Source organism: Cheilinus undulatus, linkage group 2 (assembly GCF_018320785.1).
Source record: "Cheilinus undulatus linkage group 2, ASM1832078v1, whole genome shotgun sequence".
NCBI classification, from domain to species: domain Eukaryota; kingdom Metazoa; phylum Chordata; class Actinopteri; order Labriformes; family Labridae; genus Cheilinus; species Cheilinus undulatus.
In genome coordinates this window covers 28,854,716-28,881,363 of record NC_054866.1, presented here as the reverse complement: position 1 = coordinate 28,881,363, position 26,648 = coordinate 28,854,716, and the positions used below count along the sequence as shown (strand labels likewise).

Here is a 26,648-nt window from a genome sequence, read left to right as displayed (position 1 = left end):
GAGTGTGGTACCCCCTAGCAGCCACTAGGGGGGTAGATAAGCTAACTTTGAATCAATCTATTCTAATGTGCTTTGTATTTTTATTTAATCCATTATCTTTTTCTAACTTTGTACAACCTCTCACCTTAGGTGTGCAAAAAACAAACATGTTAATGAATCATATTCTTATTTCAAACATCTGTCAAAAGTATTAATATGCTGCACTATCCCTCATGTGTATACAGAATAACTTCTCTAAAAAGTAAACATATTTGATAAATACATGCATTTCTTTGACCTTTCTACATCACTAAGTTAGTAATCAACATTTATGCTGCTTTGGAGCTAAAATAGAATAAAATTGACTGGATGGTTCCTGATCAGCCCAAGAAAATCTGACACAAAGAACAAACTGAAAAAAATTCTATTTATGTACACTGGACTGAGAAACAATAAGGAAGATATGAGACATAAAAGCAACATTGTCATGCATTTTTTCCTTTGAGTTCAAACAACAAGGTCAGTCTTTTGTTTTGCATTTCCTCTCCTGCCTCATTTATCGATATCACATGTCAACATCTCACCTGAGAGTCGGACGTCTGGGCCAAAGTTTGAGCCACTCCCTTCAGCTGCAGCAGCAACGCCTGCAGGTCCTGTTGCTGACCCACAATCTCTGAAGTCTCTGTGCTGTTCAGCTGCTGGGTCAGTGGGAGCAGTAACTGAAGGATGGAGCCCATTTCTTGCTTTATCTAAGCAGAACAGGAGAAGAAGGTGATATATGTATAGTTATGACCTTTAGAAGAGCTATAAAGTTTAGCTGAGAGGTGTTGAGTTACTCTCAGAGTACAATTAATTTGGCTTGGAGGCTGCTACTGTGTATCTAGCCCACATTAAATGAGCTCTAGCCAGTTTTAATGAATACATACCCATTTATTACAGAATAGCCTATAGGTCAGAAACAAAATATATCTCTGTCCTTTAAGCATGTCACAAGTTCTCTTTACACAGATCTCATCTTTGCTGATACAAAGTGTTTGCAGAATGGGAGGTGCAGGTATGACTTCATCTCTTTATTTACTTCCTTTGAGTAATTCATATCACATGATGATACCGATCTCATAATGACCTCACACAATATTGCCTTACAGGATCCTTTTAATATCTTGTAGAGAGTAATAACTTTATATGCGATTCATCTGGACCCATTCACGCTGTCAGTATTTCCATCAGGTGGAGCAAAATCAAATAAATGCAGAGCCAAAAATAAATTCCCATCACTTCAGGTGACAATCCCTCTAGAATGTGAGCTATGCCATTCTTGCATAATCTTTGGCATCGACTAAGAGCAGACGTAAAGGCCTATCACATGTCTATGTTTTCTTTTCCCACTAACAGAATGGCAGATGGTTTTTTGACATTGTTTTGTTTTTGCTGTTGGGATTATGCAATGGCTTCACAATGCAGTTTGAGGAGTTTAGTGGGCTTGTAGTTGCATTCAAATGTTATTTAAAATGACTTGCTACCATTGCTGAGGTACAAATTCCCAAACATACAGATGCAAGAAAAAGTATGTGAACCCTTTGGGATTTCTTGGATTTCTGCATAAATTGGTCATAAAATGTGTTCTGATCTTCATCTAAGTCACAACAATAGACAAACACAGTCTGCTTAAACTAATACTGCACAAAAAGGATATGTTTTCATGTTTTTGTTAAACAAAACATGTAGACATTCACAGTGCAGGGTGGAAAAAGTATGTGAACCCCCAGGCAAATAACTAATTGGCCCCCCTCTTTGGCAGCAATAACCTCAACCAAATGTTTCCTGTAGTTGCAGATCCAACCTGCACAACAGTCAGGAGGAATTTTGGACCATTCCTCTTTACAAAACTGTTTCAGTTCAGCAATATTTTTGGGATGTCTGGTGTGAATCGCTCTCTTGAGGCCATGCCACAGCATCTCAATCGGGTTGAGGTCAGGACTCTGACTGGGCCACTCCAGAAGGCGTATTTTCTTCTGTTGAAGCCATTCTGTTGTTGATTTACTTCTATGCTTTGGGTCGTTGTCCTGTTGCATCACCCTTCCTCTGTTGAGCTTCAGTTGGCGGACAGATGGTTTTTAAGTTTTCCTGCAAAATGTCTTGATAAACTTGGGAATTCATTTTCCTGTCAATGACAGCAATTCGTCCAGGCCCTGAGGCAGCAAAGCAGCCCTGAACCATGATGGCCCCTCCACCATACTTAAAGTTGGGATGAGGTTTTGATGTTGGTGTTCTGTGCCTTTTTGTCTCCACACATAGCGTTGTGTGTTCCTTCCAAACAACTCAATTATGGTTTCATCTGTCCACAGAATATTTTTCCAGTAGCACTGTGGAACATCCACGTGCTCTTTTGCAAACTTCAAACGTGCAGCAATGTTTTTTTGGACAGCAGTAGCTTCCTGCGTGGCATCCTCCCATGAATTCCATTCTTGTTTAATGTTTTACTTATTGTAGATTTGTCAACACAAATGTTAGCAAGTGCCAGAGATTTCTATAAGTCTTTAGCTGACACTCTAGGATTCTTCTTCACCTTATTGAGCATTCTGCGCTGTGTTGCAGTCATCTTTACAGGACGACCACGCCTAGGGAGAGTAGCAACAGTGCTGAACTTTCTCCATTTGTAGACAGTCTGTCTTACTGTGGACACATGAACATCAAGGCTTTTAGAGATACTTTTGTAACCCTTTCCAGCTTCATGCAAGTCAACAATTCTTGATCATAGGTCTTCTGAGAGCTCTTTCATGCCAGGCATGGTTCACATCAGGCAATGCTTCTTGAGAACAGCAAATTCAAAACTGGTATGTGTTTTTTATAGGGCAGGGCAGCTTTAACCGACACATCCAATCTCATCACATTGATGGGACTCCAGGTTGGCTGACTCCTGGCTCCAACTAGCTCTTTAAGAAGTCATTAGCCTAGGGGTTCACTTTCCACCCTGGACTGCGAATGTTCACATGTTTTGTTCAACAAAAACATGAAAACATAATTTCTTGTGCGGTATTAGTTTAAGCAGACTGTGTTTGTCTATTGTTGTGACTTAGATGAAGATTAGAACACATTTTATGACCAATTTATGCAGAAATCCAAGAAATCCCAAAGGGTTCACATACTTCTTCTTGCAACTGTAGACTGAAACGTGTGTCTGAATTTGAAAAAGGAGAACCTAAATGTGGTAAACAGGAAATGTAACAGTGACTCATGAATGCAGTTATACATCACATTTTCCTGTGTGAACAAAACAGAAGAAACCAGCAGAGTGTGAATTGAAAAACATCATACATCATTTGACATCTTTTTTAACATGTTTACTCTTGTGTTTCTTTGTGGAATCGTTATTCTGGTAATCAGGACCTTCACACCTTCCCTTCATAGAGCATTTTACTGCATCAAACACAAGTCACACTGTCACAGACAACCCGCACACAATGTTCTGTCAGCATGCTCCCCTCATTAGAACATTTATATGTTTCTCAAAGTTATCTTAGAAAAATTTTCCTCAGGTGCCATTATTTTGCTATCTCACTGTGGATTACTCTCAGGATAACTCCGTTTTATTTCTGGTTTTCAGTCATCACAGGACAAAAACGTAAATCATTGTAGGCTAAACTACAATAGAAAAGAACCCAATGGAAACACTTACCAACCACAGTGTTAAGATAAAGTCAGAGCAGCTGCTAAGCTGGCATTTCTGTTACTTACCCCAATGAATTTACAACCTCTTTGATTTGTAGACTGCCTAGTGGCTATGTGTGGTTCAGCTAATATCTACTGTCTAACTTCTTGGCACAGATTCACCTTCACATTGCACAACTAATCTGAAGAATTCAGCATTTCCATTTTTCTCATGCCCTATCACTGAATTATAAGAGCATTAAACCTAGATTTATTCTTCTCTCATCATCCTAATATTATATGCAAAGGGGATTTTATACCCCTTTAGGGATCCTGAAATACCTCTACATTTTATCTTAGCACTCCTTGAATTTCCCTCAGGGTTAATAAAGTATCTACCTATCCATCTATTTATCTCTATCTATCCTAAAACAAGTCAAAAATCATCTTCCGCTCATGTTCCCCTCTCCCACACTGTTAGTTCAATCCAAAAATCATGATCAAACTTGTGGGTAAACTGGCACAGATATGAAAGAAAAGGTATCAGTGAGTTCTGTAAGTGTAATGTAGGGATTTTGTATTTGATTTTTGCCTATATCTGATGCTGGGATGTTTGCAAATTCATTTAAGCCAATACTGATATCGCTATCGGCCCCCCAGACCTATGACTTCAGTCTTCAAAACACTCTATTTGAAGCTGGAGGATGAAGAAATTAATACATTTCTGTCCTTAATGCAAGCTTTAAAATCTAAGGAATGATGATGAACAAAGAAGAATATTTAAGCTGGTGAAGGTTGTGCAGTTTAAAACAGAATAAACAGACCTACCTCAGCTGTAGGTTTTTGCTTTATCATCCTTAGGCTTTTAAGCATGATCCAAAGACTAAAGATCTACAGCAGAACTACAGCTAGTTAATTTTTATGCACTTCAGAAGAATTTCGTTTTTTGCTGTTTCAAGCACCTTCTGAGGAACCTACCCTACAAACCTGTTGTTTACGAAGGAGGATTAATTTTAATTGGAAAGTATAAGCTCCTTAAAAAGGGACACATTTTTTGCTCACTACAGCGCTCACTTTAAGGTGTTGTTTGGCACATAAAGCTTGTTTGTACACTTACAAGTAAACATGCACTTTACATATAATTTAAATTTAAACACATTTTGTCCTTATTACTGAATGTCAATAGTTGAATGATAACTCATTTATTTATATGATGGAATCAAATGTTGTTTTTTTTTGGTCTGTTTATGAAAATAGACAAATAGACTGTCACAATAAGTGTAACAGGTAAATTTCAACACAAGAAAGACTGTGTTCTTTACAATGAAAACAAATGCTGATATATATATATATATATATATATATATATATATATATATATATATATATATGAGTATCAGAAATTAGTTAGTCATATCAGATATCAGCAAAAATCTAATATCAAGTACCCCAAATGCAAGGCAAAACTTGGGTTCGGAACTGAAGGATTGGCAGTGCAAGTCCCCATCAGACCAAGTCTGGAAGCTAGGCTGGTACTCAGAGACATGCCGGTTCACTTCCTGAATCGCTCTTAAGAAAGGCTCTGATGCCCCAGCCACTCAGGCTGGGCTCCTTTGTGGACAATCCTCACTCTGACATTAGAGCATGTCCAGAGGATCCTGTTTGTGCATATTTTTGGCCTATGTGCATGTGGCAGAGTGTGAAAGACTGAATTTCTGAGAGGGAGTAATACAGCATATCCTAAAGGAGTCTGAAAGGTTAAACAGCTTATCATTACAACCCAAACTAACCCAAACACAAATTAGTCTTTATCAGGACAAAATCATATTACTCAGAAAACTTCTAAGCATTCGTACTCATGTGAAAGGCAGTTTGAGTTTGCAAGTGCACAAATCTGTTTGGTAGCTTTGCCTATACATCTTAAGAAAGTAGTTTACTTTGTGTACTATCTGCTGTGGATGTACACATTTGATGCTCAAGGACTGAATTGTGAAGAAAGTAATGTACTGTGTTCAAGGCTTATTGAACATCTGGCTGATTGGGTGCTGGCAGCAGTGAAAGCTAATACAAGGGGACATTTTTGATTCCATTGATAGAAAAGAAAAAGTCCCCCGGCTGTCAGCTTGTTCCAGGATCATAAAAACATATTTCATAAAACAGAGTCAGTATGGCTCCCTAATGTGCTCTTAATAGCACAAAAAGGGCAAGAGACAAGATAAAGTTTTTTATGTATGAACAATTGCTGGTTGGGGATGTTTTTTTTACATATTTTTTACATTCATATCTCACTGTCCCTGAATGACTTTAACAAACTGTACTCTGGTACTTTGGTACCTCTTCTTTGCCGATTCCCAGTGTCGCTGTCTCCAGACTGTTCTCCAGCTCAGAGAGTATGGAGGCGTCTCCTTGGCTCCTGGCTTCCTGCAGGGAAACCTCCTCCTGAAGCTCCTCCACCTGTGCTTGCAGCTGCTGAGAGCGACCCCGCGCTGCTTCCACCTCCTGCCACGCCTCTGCTAGCTGAAAAACATAAGAAGGTGGAGACACATATAAAAAACAGACACAACCTGACAGCCAGCAACATGTAAAACAAGACAGAAAACCCAGTTATGAATCTGAGATTGTAGTAATATAGATAGATAGATAGATAGATAGATAGATAGATAGATAGATACATAGATAGATAGATAGATAGATAGATAGATAGTGGAAGCAAGTATGACACAAAAGTGCTTTCTCCAACGACCTTCTGCGCTTTTTAAAAAGCTGTCATGTCAGTGAAATCCTGACCTGCAGGATTCCAACCTGCAGCCCAACATGAAACCAAACGAATATGAGAGGAATCCAGATTTGCGGGTCAAAGTTACAATGACAGGGATGAGGTGATTGTTTAAAAATTCTTTCAACAATCCAGCCGAAACCCAGACTGCCAGGCAGGGAGCACAAAATCCCTTTGTTATAGAGCCTCTCATTCATACAATCAACTGAGCTGTTTTGTGCTGCCTTGTCTGCTGTTGTGTATGTGTGTACCTGCTGGCTGTGCTGCTGGTTCAGTTGGTCATGCAGAGCCAGGCGGGCATGTAAAGAGGCCAAACTGGCCCTCAGCTCAGTGTTTTCTCGACACACAGACTCCAGACGTTCCTCGAGCACCTGCTCCTTCTGGGTGAGACGAAGCACCTGAAAACACACACGCAGGCATAAAAAATGAATGAAAACGTATTTATTCTCTGACCTGCTCCAGCTATTCTCTGTGAAATTTAAGGGAAGCTGTGAATGAACCTCATTTTCTCTTTCAGTTTCTTTATGCAGAACAACTTTGATAAATGTAACATATACTCAATGTCCTGGAATATTTTGGAGCACTGATGATGACATGATGGATTGGCTGTTTACTTTGAGTGATTATAAGCTGGCCACTTTGGTCTCAATCTCAAATGCCCTTATGATTTGTTTCATTAGTGTTATTATTGTGACATCTGCATCTGGTCTGTCGGTATTAAGTGTATTTTCTTTTGCACTACTGTAGGCTTGTTATGGGTTGGGCATATTCTCTATGCATGACATAATAATAATTACATCAAATTAAATCAGAACTCTACCAAGGTTCTGTGAGTGTTAGATGAGGTTTTTGAATATTTAGATGTTTTCTCTACTAAAAAGGAACAATTCATATAGTATTTGACTTGTATTGTCTGGCGCTGATTGTTAGACAAAGCCTGATTGTATTAAATGATAAAAATGACAGATGGAAATTTCTTCTTTTGAAAGGATGAGTATGGCCAGAGCTTTTAATCATTTCTCTTTTATCATTTTTAGAATCTTAATTACTATAACAAACTTCATTCATATAGCACTTAAGTTAGACCATATCACTCCTATTTTAGCCTCCCTTCACTGGCTCCCAGTTTATTTTAGAATTGGTTTCAAAATTTTCATGAAAACTTTCAAATTACATTCTAGTCTTGTCCCCATGTACATCACCGATCTCCTGATTGTTTTGGTAAATTTATCTATTTAGTTATGCTGTAATTCTGTCTATCCTAAATTATATTGTATGTCTGATTTTATGCTGTGAAGCACTTTGTAACTTTGTTTGGTAAAGTGCTTTATAAATTAAATTATTTTGTAATTAGTATTATTACTGAAATAATAATGTAAAAAAGTGCTTCCAATGAAAACAAGCCCATATAGTAAAAGCGAATACACATTAACCGAAAAATAATGAAAAATATGCTAATAAATTTCACCCAAATAACAATTAAACATGTCTTAATCTCAATATCAATATAAAAGCATATTTAAAAAATATATATCAATATTATTTTTATTAAGTTCTCTTTGTGGTGTTTTTTTTTTTCATTTTTTTCTATACCCCTTTTTGTTAAATGTGTTTTTTTTCTGTACTATAAATATTAAGAGTGTTATTCATTTATTTATCTATTTATTTATTTTTCCTTTTCTGTTAATCTGTTTGTCTTTTTTGGAGCTGGTGGGATTTTAAAACTTTACCTTTGTAAGGAAAATATCTTTGTTTTGTAATTATGAAAAGCTATAAATAAAGTTGTGAAAAAAATGTGTATATATATATATGTATATATACATATATATATATATATATATATATATATATATATATATATATATATATCAAATATTCTCTTGCAGTAGGGCATTATATTTTCAATTCTGTTCATTTTTGCCACTTTTTGGTTTTATTGTCTTAATCTGCACGTTTGCTCTGTTACATCCTGTATGTGGGTTTCATGGTGTGACCTCTAACGCTCTCTATGCAGTGAAAAGGTTCAATAACAATGTCAGATTCAAGAGAAAACTGAGCCAAAATGTTCCTCGTTTCAGTACAAAGAAACATAGAAAAGGAATAGTGCTACTATTTGACTGGATATCAAGGACTGATGCTGCATATTCTGCATGTATTTCATAGCGGTTTTTGTTATATTTGATGGTTATGAATATTGTTATAATAGTGGTGACTGCTGTCTTACTGTAAATGTGTTGCCAAAACCATCAGAAAAAAGAAAAAGAAAAAGGAAGGGAGATTTGAGCCAGAAGCTGTCGACACTTCTGAAAGGAGATAAAATATGAAAGCACAGACGGATGAGCTGGTTCTGAGTGTTCCGGTCATTCTGTTCATATGAGAACATGATGCCCTGAAGACTGAAATCATTACACACAACCAGCCTTTCAGCAGTTACATTTAAAGTTAGCTTTGGTTTGGTTTTACTTTCATAAAGCTGCAGTGTTACTTTTGTTAAATCAGTTACCTGCTCCCTCATGGCACTTATCAGCTCCTCCTCCTGCGGCCGGCTGTGGTTCACTTTTTGTTGGAGCTCTTGTTTTAGAGCCTGGAGCTCACTGGACATGGCTCTCTCCACCTCCATCGCCTGCAGACACACACATCAGAAAGAAAACACATGAGACTTCAATACTGGGTCCATTCAACAGACATGTGCGCTGCTTATTATTTTCAGGATCTCCTTCTCTTTGCATTTTGTTTTCTTTAGGACATGAGCCAGGAGTCCACATAGAAACCATTAAGACAAGCTCACTCGCCCACATATCACACTATGGCTGAGAAAAGTGGAAGCATACATCTGCATCAATCGTCTTGAACCCCCTGAGGGATGATATTGAAAACATTTAAAGCAACAATCTTGAATCTTGACATAACCAAATGCATAGGGGGAGATAAAATCCTGTAATCTATGCCCAGATAAGAAGAGGTCTTTATGGTATCTGCCTGTAGGGTATGGATTATTTAACTTACAGTGAACATATGTTTGGTATGGTTTCTGCTACAGGCAATGCAGTAAAAGAAAAATAAGAGATGGTTTCATTACTGCCCACAGAGGAACTGGTTATAGTTTCAATATGTTCCCAAGCAGGGATCAAATCTGAGGGGGTCAGAAGATAATTAGAGGGGCATGAAAGAAAACAATTTTTCCTTTTTTCTACAAAATTTTCACATTTTTGAGTTAAGTACATAAATATTTTACTGATGCAGCTCACTTATTAAAAAGAACTTCATAGCTTCTAGTAGAGGGAAATGCTTTTTGAACTGCTCAATTCTCAAGTCAACACATTAGAGGGCATGCCATCAGTATAATTTCTTTCCCCATATTTACTGTCTGTCTTCCTCTGTCTTATCTAAGTAAGGGCAAAAAAATAATATTAAATATATATGCAACACATAATACATATATTTAAATTCAAGAGACATCAAGGCATAAAGAGTACAGAAAACACCCATTAAAACCATCATCAAAACCAACTTTGAAACCATCATCAAGGTCACCATAAGAATTCACCGCTTTGACAGCCTGAGTTATAAAAGATTTTTCTATCCTGTTGACCTTTGCCTTTGCCTGATCTGTATCTCCTGCTATAAGGCAGAAGCTCAAAATTTCCAAAGAGAAGATGTCAAGGACACAGGAGGATACCTTGAGCCTTATCTGTTCCTTTCTTATTAAAGGTGAGAGATAGATCAGGTAATCTGAAACTGATCATCTCAAAAGCAACTCAAACAATGTTTTGCTGCCTGTTGTTGTGTCCTATTGAAAGAATATTCATTGTTTTGTTTCTGGCATAAAAAGGTATACCTAAAAAAATAGAAAATCAAGAAAAAGTTTATTTCATTTATTTATGAAAAAGTTGCTCTGATAGCAGCCTTCAGCTTGTCTGTATTGTTTAATCTGGTGTCTCATCATTTCCCTAGGACTTGATAAAGCACAGTGGACCAACAGCAGCAGATGACATGGCACTTCAAACCATCATTGAGTGTGGAAACCGGAAAACACTGGATTTCAGGCACCTTGGATTCTGTGCCTTTTCGGTTTCCTCCAGATTCTGGGACCTTGATTTTGAAATGAAATTCAAAATTCACTTTCATCTGAAAACAGGGAATTGGACCACTGAGCAACTTTACAGTTCTTTATATCCTCAGCTCACGAGACGCTTACAACATTTGTGATTCAGGAATGGCTTGACCCTAAGAACACGACACTTGTAGCCCATTTCCTGGACACATCTGTGTCTGGTGGCTCTTGATCCACTGACTCAAGCCTCAGTTCACTCCTTGTGAAGCTGAACCATTGGTTCTTGTATCCGCTTTGTTTGACAATCCTCTGAAGTCTGAGCTCATCCTTGTTGCTTGTGCTCCTTTTTTTAACCACACTTTTCCCTTCCAGTCAACTTTCCAAGATTATGCTTTGATACAGCCTCTGAGTACAGCCTGCCCTTTCAGCAATGACCGTCTGTGACTTTCCGTCCTTATAGACGATGACAATGATTGTCTTCTGGACATTTTTCAAGTCAGAAGTCTTCCCCATGATTGCAGTTGTGTGTACTGAACCAGAGTGGGAGAATGAAAGCCCAGAAAACCTTTTGAAATATTGGACACAATATTCTATAATTTTGAGATAGTCATCATCAAGATTGAAACAAAAGTATCTTGAAATGTTTCACCTTGTACCAGATGAATCTAGATTATATGGAAATTTAACCTTCTGAAGTAAATCACAAAAAAAGATGAACTTGCATTATATTCTATTTTTGGTGCACCTGTACACTTCTTTAACTGAAAGTCAGCAGCAGTAACATGTCAAGAAACATTCAAACAAATAATTATGCCTGAATATTCTGAAAATTCTACCGAGCGCCTTTAATATGCCAAACAAGCAGGAAACAAGCTCTCTTTTTTGCTGATCCAAGTGTATGGAAGAAAGCATTTACAAGCTGTTTTTATACGTTAGATTTTTTTTCTACAAAACGTTTTCCTTTCTCTCAAACTTTGAATATTTAAAACCTAAAAGCTTCAGCTGAAGTGCAGCTGTGCGACCTCTGAAGCTCCACAGAACACCCTCAACCTTTCGCCCAACCAGCCTCCCCCCTTTGACTCCCTGCTTGATCAGAGACCCTTGCTTCCCCTTACTCAGCAGTTTGGCGGGCCCCTGTCATGTCCCATCACAACTACATAATACAAGATGAAAGGGCGGAGTCTGAAGCAGATGGAGCGGAGGGCATCTTGCACTGGACTGTGACATCATCATGCCACATTAGACCACAATGTGGCCAGGGGGTAAACATGGACATGGTGAGGGTGGGGCGGAGGGGACAGCTTGTGTGGATGTGTTTGCACAGAGGAAGTGAGGCCAGCGTGAGGGCTAAAATTAGTTAAACAGGCACTAATGGAGAAAAACAAAACATAGCATGCAGACACACTATGAAGAGGATAAATGGGGGGAGGGGGTTAAAAATGAACATTTGTGAGTATTCATTACCGCTGCCACATCTCGTCAACATGGGCCCCTTTGACAATGGAGGCAGCGACCCACTGAGAACCACCAAAACAGGAGCTGAACGAGGACGCTCCATTTGGTATGGAGACAAAGATGATATCCCCTCGCACGGCCCCCTGACCGAGCCACACACTGAAGTATCCAACAGCTGACTACCCACGCTACAGCAGAGCCCCTCAGGGACCACTCAGAAAAGACAGCTTTCCCTCGGGATGATGGGATGTTTGGGTAATATCAAAGGAGCAAATGAAAGATTTATATCTCCTCCAAAAGTTTATTGTCTTCCTTTTTGTGGCTGAGGGCAGGGGTCAGCAGGGCTTGCCTCAATTCAGGCATCTCATTTTATAATAACGGAAATCTACAGTGAGAGATTCGTCACAGTCGCCCAATAAAACAGTGGGACACGCAGCCAGGGAGGCCGGGATCGTGCTTCACTGAGTGGAGAACGTGTAGGCATATTGTGTAATACACACCTGTTAACCAGACACAATAAAGACCACATCTAACAAAAATATAACAGAAGGCTGTAGTCACAACATTCAAGTGAAGGCCTGAACACAGAGGCTTACCATTTACTTCAGTTTGCTTGTTCATGCTTTTTGCTTTGTATGTAAAAAAGGATTTAAAAAAAACTTTTTTCATTCTTCCTTTCTTTTTGGACAGAATGATGAAGACAGACAGCAACCTGTTTTTACTTGAATATCTGCAGCCAACAAAAAGGGAAAAATTAGAGATGCAGCAGTTGTGAAAATCTGGGCTGATAGCGTTGCTGATTTTTAAAAAGTAACACTTTAGTTGACTGCCAGTTCCAATACCAACAGTTTTTCTTATAAACATTTATAAGTCTGTTTATTAATTGGTAAAGACTTCATATCAACAGTGTCAATCATAACGTCCCCGATGGAAAGGCATGTTTTTAAGCAAATGACACTATCATTTTCTTCTTTGATCCTGAGCAGCATCAGGATCTTTTACTTACAAGAAGCCTTTGATGCTAAGCGGGACACTCTGCATGATCTAAAACTGATTTTGAATACAGACAAAACCAAACTCCAGATGTTTTCAAAAAAGAAAATCTGTGATTGCTCTGTTTATTCTGTGTCTTTGTGAAGTATCAAGCATATAGCTTTGGTTCTGGCAGGCAACTGAGTCAAGCGCTGCCATATATTCCAGATCAGCTGACCTTACTCCAACATTTCCACTCATATTTGACCATGAATACAAATCAGAGCTTGTCCCCTCTGCCTAGTAAGAAGCCTCTTGGCAGCATTAAACTTAATCAGCGCAAAACATTTACATTTGCTTCTGACATCTCTACATGTCAAATTATTTGCAGATGGGTTAATGTCTGCCAACAAGGCCAACTTTGCTTATACTAATGTTCAACTAATACAATACATCCCAGGAAAACATTTACATGAAAGACTGAGGTGACAACTTTAAACTGCTTTGTGTCACGCTTTATTTGACCCAAAATCAAAAACTGAAAGACATTCAGTTAACTTTCATTTTTAACAAAGAACATCTATCTTAGTCAGCAAGATCTATTTTTTTCCTAAAAAGTATTGTGATGATTAGTCATTTAGCAAAACTTCTGCCAGCAATTTGTCTCCTTATTTCCACATCAAAAAGTTGACTTGCAGAGTAAGCTAGAATACATTAAATTATTATTACATTAAATTATTTTTAAATATTAAAACACCAGTTAAAATAAGCACTAGAAAATAATAGCTAAAGGTTCTAAAATGACCATCAAAATGATCAGCACCTCTCCAAATCAGCTCAGTTTTAACAGTCTGGGAGGAGTTTAAAGATACTGGTAAAAACATAATCATATCATGTGATAACCAAAGGAACACACAGGTAATAGCTGAAGCTTAATGTGCATATTGGTGTCATCTGTGTATTTTCCTCTCCAAAAACTGGCCTTTTCTTTTGAAAATACTAGTATCCCCCTAGCTTTTACAGAAAACTGTGATAATTTAGATTTGTATAGATTATATCATATTAGATCAGAGCAGGTTTCTTAAAAATAAATGCACAAACCTGTCTAATTCAAGTGCTGGACTGATTTTTAAACATTATTTAACTTGACACTGATCCAAAGAAATGTCCTGAACAAGTGTTTTTAATCCAATACCGTTGAGTAAATGTCTCTGCCTCAAGCACAAACATTTAAACTAATTGTACGAAATTATACTCCCATTCCAGTCAGCATTTCTTATCCAGCAAACGTGTTTATATCCTGATATCTAATTCACTGATACTGTCAAGGATTGGAAAGCTTTCCTGCACTAGAAGTAACACCAAAACAAAAAAAAAATGTGTGAATATTATTTTTCACGCCTTCAGATTAACAGACACACATAAGATATTACACATTGTGTCTCATTTTTGCAGGAATGAAAATATTTGTGATGTAATCAGTAGAAAAACACCCTGACATCACTCATCACTCTCTGGTATTTTAACCTCAACAAACTATCCAAACAGGCTACACCGTTGAACCATGCAACCATCTGGCACACATCAACACTGTTTTCACACAGCTGCTTCCTCAAATGTGTCAGGATGAAGAGTCATGTAAATCTTTCCTGGAGCTCTGCTTTGCTGTTTCTGGTAAACATGATGAACTTTTTCTATCTCAGGTTTCTGTGGTTGGATGCTGACTGACTCCTCCAGATTCCTGTCAGGCTCTGGTTACACTCCCACTATTAAAGTTTAAGGATTTTTGAAAGCAGCCTGAACATCATTTTTTCAAAACCCCAACAAATGAAAGACACTGACTTAGATCAAAAGTTTGTTTTTGACATATAAAACTGCCCCAAAAACTCTACTGAAGCCGCTTCTCTCACAAAATTTTGTAAATATAAAACTGTTTAGTAAGGCAAATTATAAATATTCACTGTTTCCATCATTGCTCATTGGTCATACATTTTTTTTAAAAGGTAAAAATTTTGAATATTGATTTTCTTTTTACTTATATTTACTGGTCCCAAATATAAACTTGTTCTATTTTTATTTACATCTATTGGTCCCAAATGTATATATTTAAAATTTTACTTAAATTTACTTGTGTAAAATGTTGATATTTACTATTAACCTAAATTTACTTGTCCGAAATGTGTATATATAGTAAATATATTTACTATTTTACCTGTATTTACTGGTCCCAAAAGAAATTTCCTTCTATTTATATTTACATCTATTGGTCCAAAATGGGCATATTTACAATTTTTCATTTATTTACTTGTCCTTAATGTTTATATCACTATTCAACTTGTAATTACTGGTCCAAAAAGTAATTTCTTTCTACTTTACAGACATTTATTTGTCCCAAATGTATATTTACTATTTTACTTACCTTTACAGGTCAAAAATATTGATTTTTACTATTTTACCCAAATTAACTCGTCCATAATGTGTACATAGTAAATATTTTTACTATTTAACTCGTATCTACTGGTCCCAACAGATATTTCCTTGTATTTTTACTTACATCTATTGGTCCCAAATGTGTAAATTTACTATTTCATTTATATTTACGGGACCGAATGTATCTATTTTTTCCATGGATTGCACTTATTGGTCCAAAATTTGTATATTTACTATGTTATAACATTAACTGGTCCAAAATGTGAACTCTTTTTTAAAGATATACTTTCTGGCTTTTTATGCCTTTATTCAGGAAGGACGACAGTGGCTAGAGTCTAAATCAGGGATATGAGACTGGGGGAGAGCTATGGGAGAAAGGAGCCAGAGGCCAGACTTAAACCTGGCCACCTACGTATATAAGGCAGGACCCAATCACTAGGCCATCTATGCATCATTTTAGCTTTACTTTTACTTAAAGTAATTGGTCCCAAATGCCTATATTATGCTATTTTTAATATACATATATCTATTTCTATTTACTGCTTCGAATCTGTGAAAATATTCTCATTTTACTTATGTTGATTCATCACAAATGTGAATATTTTATATTTTTACTTGGTCCTGAATTAGAATATTTACAATATTTTTCTTACATGTATTTGTCCCAAATATCAATATTTACTGTTTCAGCATATCTTAACTGGTTCCAATCAGGATATTTACTATTTTAGCTTATATTTACTGGTCTAGGACCTTGAAATTAGAACTTACCATTTTCTGTATTTTACACTGAAAATATTGACTACATTATTCTTATATCGATGAAAAGTTAAATAATAGTGTGCAGAAGTCCCACAAGGATACACATAACTAAGTTTCTATTCCAGTCATAGTTTTGGTAGCTTACATAAAAAGAAATCCAAAGAATGTAGACTTAACTCACCCCGTCAGGCAGCTGTGCAACAGAAGCACCAGCAGACTTGACCACGTCAGGTAAACACTGATCACACATGAAGCCTCTTCAAACTGTCTTTCTTCGTCCTACATACGCTTCTGTCTTTGATTTTTACAACTACAAAGTCCAGACTTGCCTGTGTCCTCTACCCTGTAGCAAAATAAAACATTTTCTGCCCTTCCTCCTGCTAGAACAGCCCAAACTCAGTCATGAACTTTTATCTTAATTGACTTTTTCCTGAACTACCCTTGCATCTGCTTTCCTCAGGGGGAGAAACTTTCTTAGTTCCTTATTTTGCGGACCTTGACTCATGGGAGGGAGTTTGTTGTTTGTGTGGATTCATTTTTAACTTTTACCAGCCTGAGTTTGCTGGTCATCAAACACTGCTTCTCTGCATTCATGTATAACGTCACTCTGTAATGTTTACCAAAATATCCCCAACTCTCTCAGGCTGGAAAAGTACTCAAGGTTGTCCAGCTGTGACCCATAAGCCCTGCCATGTTCACTGATAAGAGGCTGTAAAGTGTGTCGTCAGTTCAATTTTCCAGCATGCGTTCAGCTTTTCCTTTGAATCAAACACTGACGATCATAAATACGTGACCTGATAAGGATTTGATTCTGCTGTTGCCAGGATTTTGTCCATTACGTCATACAAATAGCTAAGCGCTTGTTAACAGTTAACTTCAAGTTACAAATTAAACAGATTAAAGAGATTATAATGTTCTCATGTAAAACTGCAGATGGTGTCTGTTGTTGTGAAGTGGATCTTAATTTGTGAATATTGTTTTAATGACTTTAACTGCAGAGTCGGCTAAATGTGGAGCACTGGAGTGTTGTGTCATTTCATATGGTATGGCATGGTGTTTGTACCATATCACTTGTTCGCTACTGTATCGATCTGTATCATGTCATCCAGTGGTGTCATATCATGTATTTTTTTGGATCATATTATATGGTGTTGCGTGCATCTTACACCTTGTTTCCACATATGTAGGGTTATGCAGTCATATTCATTTCCCCTATTGCAATATAGTATGGGCTAGTACCCCCCTTCTAATCTCATCAAACTACATCTAATACAAAAACGTTTTGTAAGACTAGCAACAAATTCCCCACCCAGACAGCCAACAGCACCTCTTTTTTTCTTGACTCAGGATCCTAATGATTGATGACATAAATATTTTACAAATCTGTACATTGAGTACAGAGAAATAGACATTCTTTTCAGAAGACTGACATTTCTGTTTAAAATATCCTTTTTATTGATCTTATATAAGATTCTAATTTTCTGAGACACTGAATTTGGGGTTTTCATTATCTGTAAGCCATAATCATCAAAATTTCAAGAAATAAAGCCTTGAAATATTTCACTCTATTGAGTCTATATAATATGTGGGTTTCACTTTCTAAAATGAGTGACAAAAAATATTGAACTTTTTCATGATATTCTAATTTTTTGAGATGTACCTGTATTAGATATAGAGGTGTTGCACTGTGGAACACCTACTCACACCTCCTAATAAAATGCTCCCTAATGATATATAAAAAAAAAAAAACGCTTAATAGATAAACTGCTTAATTGAGACAATGACCATCTATACACCTGCATCTATTATCTCTAGCAAACACCTACTGCAAATCAAAATAACAACAATAATAACGAAAACCACAGTAGCATACTAGTGTAGCATTAACTTAATTTAAATATAATAATGATAATACTGAATTAAAAACAAAGATGACAATAATATTATTATTAAAAATGGTGAACGAATACAATATAAACAAAATTACTATTGAACTACTGAACAACTATTGAATTAGAAAAATAATAATTGTTGTAATATATTAAAAATTGTAAAAAATAATTGCAATACACTATAATATTAATAATAATAATAATAATAATAATAATAATAATAATAAAACTTTATTTGTATAGCACTTATCACAACACAATGCAAAGTGCTTTATCTATGGATAAATGTATGTTCTGAGTGGCCTGAAAGCACTGCTCTTGCTTTAACTTAAGGTTCAGCATTTTGAGTGAATTTTTAAATGAGTTGCTTTGCTTTGCTGGAGTGGATACATTTGCTTCTACTCAGGTTGTACTTGACCAAGGTAGTTGTACTTTATATCTGAGTGCAATAGTCCAGCACTTCTTTTTCCACCCCTGGTATGTATATATCTGTGTATAACTATATTTATGTACGAATTCATTAATGTATGCATTTAGATAACATCAACATCCCAAAGTGCTTAAAACTAGGTCAAACGAATGACAGTAGCAATAAGGATATGTTTGTCTAAGGATACAAGGATGTGTGAATTGTTGGAAATATGAAATATTCACATCAAATATCAATACAGAAAATAATGCCTTGAAAATAGCACTACTTCGCTTCCCACACTATCTTACTTGCTTTGTTTTTGTTTTTGTTTTTTCATTGTTTGTTTTCATATCGACGCTTATTACTACAGGCTAGTGATGATCACCACTTGACATGGTGAGGTTTAATTAAAAGCCCTCTCGGGTTTCCTTACCTCACCTGCACAAATTCACACATGTGCTTTCCTTGTAAAAGCTGTACACTCAATTGTAATTCCTTTTTCTTGTGCCAACATAAAATAAATAAATAAATAAATAAAATAATTTTTACATGAAATATGTAAGGATCTATCAGTTAATATGAAGTGCTGTAAGATCGTTTGGTAATGTCAGATGTATTTAGACATTTAAGTGAAAAGTTAAGAAGGGATGATTCAATAAAAAATGAGATATTTAACATATAAACAAACATTTGAATGGCTAAACAAGTTAGCTTAGCTTAGCCCGCTTGGTCCTTCATCTGTCAATATATGAAATAGATGCTGTATTTCTGGTTGGCCGACTTATCTAATTCTTTCTTGATGTGCAGTATTAGTCCTGTTTTAGCTCAGTTATTCCAGTAAACACTGATTCCAAGCTGTTTAATGGCGAAAAGCTGAATATCATCCTCTCCCCAACGGCTACAGTTAGTGTTTCATCTTTTAATCCATCTGTTTAAAAAATGCAGTTCCTTGTGTTGGACACCAGGAGGCTTCATACATGTATTAACACATACACAAGCACAAGTCACATACTACGTATGTTGAAATGTTATTGTCCTGTATCGTATCCACTAGTGCTGAGCCATATAATATCGTGTTGCATCATATCCTATGGCAGGGGTCATCGACTTAAGTTTCACAAGGGCCAGAATTTTCTTGACTGATGCTGTGGGGGGCTGACATTGAAATAAACTAAAATAAAATCAATATTTTTGTCTAATTAACATATTCTTGTAGGAACATTAGCAAAACTGGAACTTTAATGAGAGATCAGTCCCTATCACCTTTACTTCAGCCAGCCACAAGAGGGCGTTCAAGATATTTTAGCTACATGTTTCCAGAGCTGTCTTGATGTCATCACTGAGCTTGATGCTAATATGCTGTCATCAGTCGCCAAAAACACATGTAGGAAACAGATCTACTGTAAAGATTATCAGAGGGAGAAGTTGCACTCTCAAAGAGCCTTATGTGGATAATTGATGCAAAAAACTACAAGTTTAATCAATATAAAAATAATAAGTATGTGTTTACTGTACCAAATTACAGAAATACTAGTGTGCTTCTTGTCTAATAAGCCACTAGGTTAAAGGTTTTATTTAAACTTTAAGGAAATAAGCTCAACAATAGCATGCCATATTTTTGGCCTCTCAAATTTTCTGAATTTAATAATCCTCTGAGGGGCCTGATGTGGCCTGCACCTCCAGTTGATGATCACTGTCTTATGGTATCCTCTGTGTTGTATCATGTATCTTAACATATCATGGTGTTATGTCATGCCATATTACATAGTGTATATCATATATTATATTATGGTATGGTGTGGTATTGCATTGTATTGTATCATATGCTATGGTGTCATGTAATGCTGATGACATAGTATGGTATCATACCTTGCACTATCTTCTTGTATCATAGTAAGGTATTCTGAATGTTGTTTCAAATCTAATGGTGTCCTATCATGTTGTATGACAGTGTCATATCAAATCTTCTATTATGGTATTTTATGGTGTTGTATTGTTATGTACTGTATCATCATATGGCAATGTATCACATTGCAGCTTATGGTACGGTGTCATACTGTGTCATGTAATGTTGTATCAATCATATTTGTTAAGCTGCATTGCATCCTTTCTGATGGTACAGTATTGTTTTATCTATTCATCTGTTGTTGATTAAAGCTATGGTCTATAATCTATTACAAAAGAAAAAAAAAACTGTCAAGAGTTCACCCTGGATGTGGGCCCCGATGTAGCAAGTGGGTAGAGCAGGCGCCCATACGCAGAGACTATAGTCAACAACGAACTGGTTGCAGGGCCGATTCCCGTTCTAAATGCTGTTTGGTACATGCTTTCCCCTGTTCTCTCTCCCCATATTCCCTGTCTCTCTTCAGCTGTCCTATCAAATAAAGGCAAAATGCCCAAAGAACATCTCAAAAAATAGGCTTCACTCTGGCTGTGGTCATGCAAAAGAGACTCAAATATTTTTGAGAAACTGTTTAAAAATGTAAAAAGAAAAAAAAGAAAAAACCTTTGTATAACCAGAGTTGGAGTCAGAGAATACTTTATGTTTATGCTTGAAAAATGTCATAAACATTAAAGCAAATTAACAAACATGAATGACTAAAACTAAATTTGAAGTCAACTCCCCATCTTTTCTATGCTTGCCTCCCTCCATCCCTCACCTGAAATCAGGTCATGGCATTAACTTTCACTTGTCATCTCTTTTACATATTGTTTTCACTGCTTCATACTGGCACACATCATTTGCCTGTTACACACAAGTGATGATTTGTTTGAGATCTTCTGTCTGACCATGTCCATTTCTGCTGCCCAAGTAAAAAAAAAAAAAAAGTATTTTCAAATAAAAACATGCCAAAGTGATTTGGCCTTGCTCTGTTTCTATACACAGCCTGAGAGTCTGGCCTTGCTCTGACTCACACTGATACCAGGAGCTTTGCAGAAAGCATTGAGTTTCAGAGCGCGGATCTGGTTTCAGCGCGTCTTATCTGGTTTGACTCAGACAACCTGCAGGCCTTGGATCCACGGTAGCTCAGGTGTTTGTTTCACAGAGGGCTCAGTTACCTGTCCCAGCCAGAGAGAGGGTTTCTTTGATCATATGGTGCAGAGATTGATGTGTGGGACTCACCGTGTGGAGCTGCTCCCTGAGCCGCTGCGTCTCCTCGCTGTGCTGTTGCTGGGCACGGCTCTTGTCCTTCTCGGCCTCACTGAGGGCCTGAGTGAGCTGTTCCACCTCAGCACTCAGCTCCCTAACATCACGCTCCAGGTCTCCCACCTGGCTCTCCCACTGGGACTGGCAGCCCTCCAGCTTTAGCCGCAGCTCATGCCTGCCCTGCTCCAGCTCCTACACATACAGGGGAGTGGACAGGTTATAAATACAGTTCATGCCACAAAGGTTGTTTTTGTTCATGTAAATACATTAGCTTTAAATTAGAACTGATGATACAGTATGAACAACTGAAAAAGCAATCAGATGATATGGTGCACCAGAATGCCTTATTGAGAGCCCTGTAGGATCATGGGAAAAGTATGATATCTGGATTCTGTATCTAAAATGAAGTTTCTTGGGTTGCACCTAAATATGTTTTCATTTTTTCTTTACCATAAAAATAATCAGTCAAATCTGTCTGAAAATTATTCAATAGGGCTGTGACTTTTTAGTTTCCTAATTAGTTGATTTACATTTTTTTAAACTGATAGTTGGTTAAAAAATGTTACCACTCAACACCTCCACTTTCTTGATTTTAAGGGTTTTTTTTAATCATTTTGTTTGCACTGAGTGAAAAAATGTCATGTCCTAGAAAACAACATGCAATCTTTGAGTTTTAGAAACTAGAACATTACTCAACTTTTTTAGATATCTTTGGTCTGAAATGTATTTTAGTCAGACTGCAGAATAATGTTCAAAAGTGATCATTGGTTGCATCACTGAATCATATCATCAATGTACTTCTCTTGAACAATCTATCAGTCTCCAGACAGATAAGATCTCAACCCGTCTTTATTGGACTTTGTAAAGTACTTGACACATTAACACCATGTCTAAGGTTTGTCCTGACAGTGTGTTTTAAGCTGTAATCACCACCTGATAAGATTAAGCACTAATCATCTAAGGAGGCATTAGCATATACCTCTAAAAAGACAATAAGGTCATTATTTGAGTCTAATATAACCACAGCTTGCTGCTAGGTTTATATACTTATGATTTATATGATACTGTTTTGTAGACATTGATGAACACAAAGACATTTCATCAGCCTCAAACACAAAACATGGAAGCAGGTTAATGGTTTCTGTCACAGCCTGAGACACAGTATTGTGTATCAAGAGCTTGAAATGCTTTTGAAGCCACTGAAACAACACAAAAGAGGGTAAGTGAGAGCAGAGTGATTAGTACCAACAATCTGACCAGAGACCAACTTTTAGTACTTTCAAGTGGGTCTTAGTGAAAGAATCAGAAAATCATGGGAGTTCCTCTATAAATCCAATTTTAAATGGGTAAGTTAGTATGATACTGACTTAATATCTAAAAGCTATTAATCTTGCAGTATGATTACTCTAACTGGCATTGCTGGTCTTCAAATTCTTGTAAAGCAATATTTCTCCACCTTTTTCTGTCAAGGCACCCTTTAAGATTTTAAAAACTCTCAAGTAACCTAAGACAAAATGTACTGGTAAAAACAACATCTTACATGCCTATGACAGCAGTGGGAGAGCTAACAAGATAAGCACTTTCTTCAAACTATTAAAATGTATATATTTTCACAGAATGGGCGTGTACACCTTAAAAACACAATTTGGTCCATCTGCCAAACTGAAAAAAGATTAGTATGATTCTTATGTAGTGCTGACTGACATAAGCCAATTCTTTCGCTGAACCAGATTAAGACGATTTTGATCATATGCCAGAATAGCTAATGATCAGCATATTCACAGTGATTCTTGCTTGAATTAAACGCACTTTGGAGGCACCCCTGGGTGCCACTGCACCCTGGTTGAGAAAGGCTGTTGAAAAGCATTTATATTTTGTTTTTGGTGTTTTCAGTATTCTTTATTATCATGGGTGAACATTCAAGCTTTCAGTCAAATTCCCAAGTGGGCAGTGTAAAAATTGCTCGTGGATTGACCACTTCTAAATAAACAACACTGCTTTTGGCTGCAGGAATATATTTCTCATAGATGCTACACAGTCTGAAGTAACCTTGAACTTTCTGGTACCTTTATTTAAAAAAATATAACATTTCCGTTAATTTAATGATGGTAGTATGCTAAATAGGGTTTAAACCTACATTTAGACCACTGGGTAATGAAGGCTACCTGGAACATTTGGAAAGTGTTCAGAAGTTTGCTCGCAACTTTGTAGATAAAAGACAAGAAAGTAGGCTAACTAGTACTTTAATTCTTATCGCCGTATCGAGGCTGGTTTTTATATCATTCATTTGCTAGTATGTTATCAAAGTTTAAATTATGGTATCGAAAATCCTGTTTAGATCATAAGTGCGTGTCTGTGGGTCCAAAATGAAACTCTTTTCCTCTCCGCCCATTTCAACCACACTGTTCAGTCTTTCCTTTAGCCCACCACACAGGTTTATCTTCTCAACTTTTACACGTGTCCTCATTTGTAAACATTACGCGTAAAATATAGTCGATAATTCTTACCTCCAGCTTGTCAGCGTATTGTTCATGAAGTTTTTCTCCCTGTTCTTTTAACTGACGGTTTTCCAGGAGCAATGCGTTTCCCAGCTGGGCTGCCAAAATAACCTCTTCCTCCTTTTGTTTCAGAGCAGCCAGGAGTTCGTTGGGGTCTTGATAATCTGTTATTTCCTCCGCTCCGTAGTCGAAGTAGAAATCCTCCTCCAGCTCCAGACTCTTGGGCTTGAAGCTCCATTCATCCAGTCGGTCCATAACTGAAGGGCTGTGATCAAATTCAAACGCTCAATCCCTGAAGTGATGCACTTTTTAAAATTAAGACACGAAAAACAGCGCCATTAGTGTGTTGGTAACTTATCCATCTATTACACCTGCAGCATGTGGCTGCTCTCTCTTTCTCTCTCTGAGTGACGCTGAAGGTTTGAGCTCCACTCTGGGCACGAGCTGCTCCGGCTGTCACCAACAGATGTCTGTCTGCGTGCAGGTGGGAGTGTCCTTCAGTCACCTGAGCAACTGTTGCCACACCACTGTACACAACCACACTCACCTGTGTCACCGGGGCTCCCTGTTGATCATGGAAAACTCCCTCTGAGGTATGACGCCAAGGTTGGCTTTCACACTTTTTATTGTAGAGCGTAGGCAATAACTCATGATCAATACACAGCAGTCATCCCTAAATTTGTCAGAAGCTGGAGGTCTTGGGTTAAAATGATCATCACCATCACTCTGTTAAATTATCATCATGGCAAGTTATTAAACACTACGTTGGTTGCCCTTTTGTTAGAAAGGCGCTTTTTGGGGTTAAAAGTGATTTAAAAAACATTTCTGTCCTGTTTCAGTTTTAATTAGAGACACCATATAAGCACTAAAATGAAAAAAAAAAATCAAGTCATCTACCTACTTTAAGTTAACTTTTTGTTTGAATAATCAGTTCTAATTTACTATGATGGATATATTAGCTAAGTGGAATATTAAGCTATGTACTTTATTTATGGGTGGATGTGTGGGTGTAAAGAGAGAAATAGCCTGTGAACATTTTAGGAATAAAACGCAGCTTCAGCCATCCTCATCTGGACTCTTGAAAAGGGATTTATTCTAGCTACCACGTGGCTATTAGCTAGCTAGGTGAAACTAGGGTGAAATTGAAGCTGTCTGAAACGGTTTGATTTGAAATTACTGATCACCTTTACACCACAAAACATCATCAAACCTACATGAAAAATCACTCTGACGGGCAAAGACCACAAATTATTCCCTGGCCTCAATGTTTTGTGTTTGGTCCATTCAATTTCTGTGTAGAAATGAGCATGGTATCAAACAGAATATTTGATATATGAGTAAGGCGAACTAAAAGCCTGTATATTTTTTTTTGTAATAAGCCATGATAGTCAACCCATGAGACAACCAACCCCAGTCTCCCTTACAATAAATATCACTTGATTCAACCCCCCCCCCCCCCCTTTTTTTTTAACTGGTTGTTTTTTCCTTCTACACATAACCTGAAAATACTGAAGAATGAGATAAATTGTGAAGTTTTGTTAAACTATCTGTAACATCTATCATTGTTCATGTGCACTGTCAATAGTTCTGGTCTGTGTATTTTACCAGTCCTACACACTGATGGCATGAATGCTTCTTACTTATTTCCCTGCTATGTTTCTTGTTATGTTGAGGCTTGGTTTTATTTTAGTCTTCAGTCAAGCAAAAACCACAACTTTTTTTAAATTCTATTTTTTGGACTTACACCACCTCCTTAATGAGAATTCACAAAGAAAATTTTGAAGGACTCAGATTTAGTTGATAAAAAATGTTGCAGCTTCAATAGTTCATCATTACAAAAGCCTACAGAGTGTTGCTTTTTAACTGGTTTGGTGTTAGGACCCCAAAGTGGGTTGCAAATCTGTTTCTAGTTGGTCTGTGCATTGAAAAGAGGGCTTCAAAAGTCTATGTCATATAGAAACCCTCAGTGGACAGGCATCAGTGTGACATGATTTTTACCTTTATCTTATGTTTTTTGGGAAAGCAAAGCTGGTTTTCCCCAAATAATTAAAAAATATTTCCTTCAGAAATGACCAAAATTCAAATTCTATCTTGGGAAAAAAATTGTAAAATAAAATGTAAGCATACCTTTCTGTAACTATATGTATCTCAAACATGTTTGTTTTGAATTTTCTCTTTTTCTAATTGTGTTTTTGTTCCATCTAAGGTTCAAACTGCAGCAATACATTTGTGTAGCTGAAATATTTTAAAAATCTGGGTCACAATTAATCATGAGGTAATGATGGGTCCTAATGCCTGATCACTTGAAAACCACTGCCAGGCAAACATTTTATCTTTCATGTAAAGTTGTTACTCCAGAAAAATTGAGTAAACTAAGCATGTATAATAATATTTAAAGTGAATAATATAAATGGATGTATGGATGTCCACTTAGGGCCTCCATACATCATAGATTCTTTGCTACAATATTTCCAGGCACATGTCTGCAACGTAATTTCACATACATTTTATTATTGCTTATTTGGATGAAGTAGTTGTAGTATTTTATTTCGATCATCATTAAGATTTTAACAGCCAAAATACATAAATATTCAAATGATGGACTGGGCCAGTTGCTTA

The 26,648-nt window shown here is 36.9% G+C and overlaps 1 protein-coding gene across 2 annotated transcripts in view; it reads right to left on the bottom strand.

Moving 5' to 3' along the window:
* The window catches only part of si:ch211-235m3.5 (BICD family-like cargo adapter 1), a 30,180-nt gene extending 5,631 nt beyond the window's left edge, over positions 1-24,549 (bottom strand). Inside the window, exons 1-7 of one of the 2 annotated variants that reach the window (XM_041796467.1) lie at positions 24,401-24,477; positions 24,039-24,294; positions 21,508-21,723; positions 8,910-9,029; positions 6,658-6,804; positions 5,965-6,147; positions 564-728 (exon numbers count right to left, since the gene is read on the bottom strand). In XM_041796467.1, coding sequence (XP_041652401.1) covers positions 564-728; positions 5,965-6,147; positions 6,658-6,804; positions 8,910-9,029; positions 21,508-21,723; positions 24,039-24,284 — 1,077 coding nt within the window. In that variant the 5' untranslated portion in view covers positions 24,285-24,294; positions 24,401-24,477. Of the gene's footprint in view, positions 1-563; positions 729-5,964; positions 6,148-6,657; positions 6,805-8,909; positions 9,030-21,507; positions 21,724-24,038 lie in introns of both variants that reach the window. The other variant, XM_041796459.1, reaches the window with a different exon arrangement.
* Between the last annotated feature and the right edge of the window lie 2,099 nt (positions 24,550-26,648).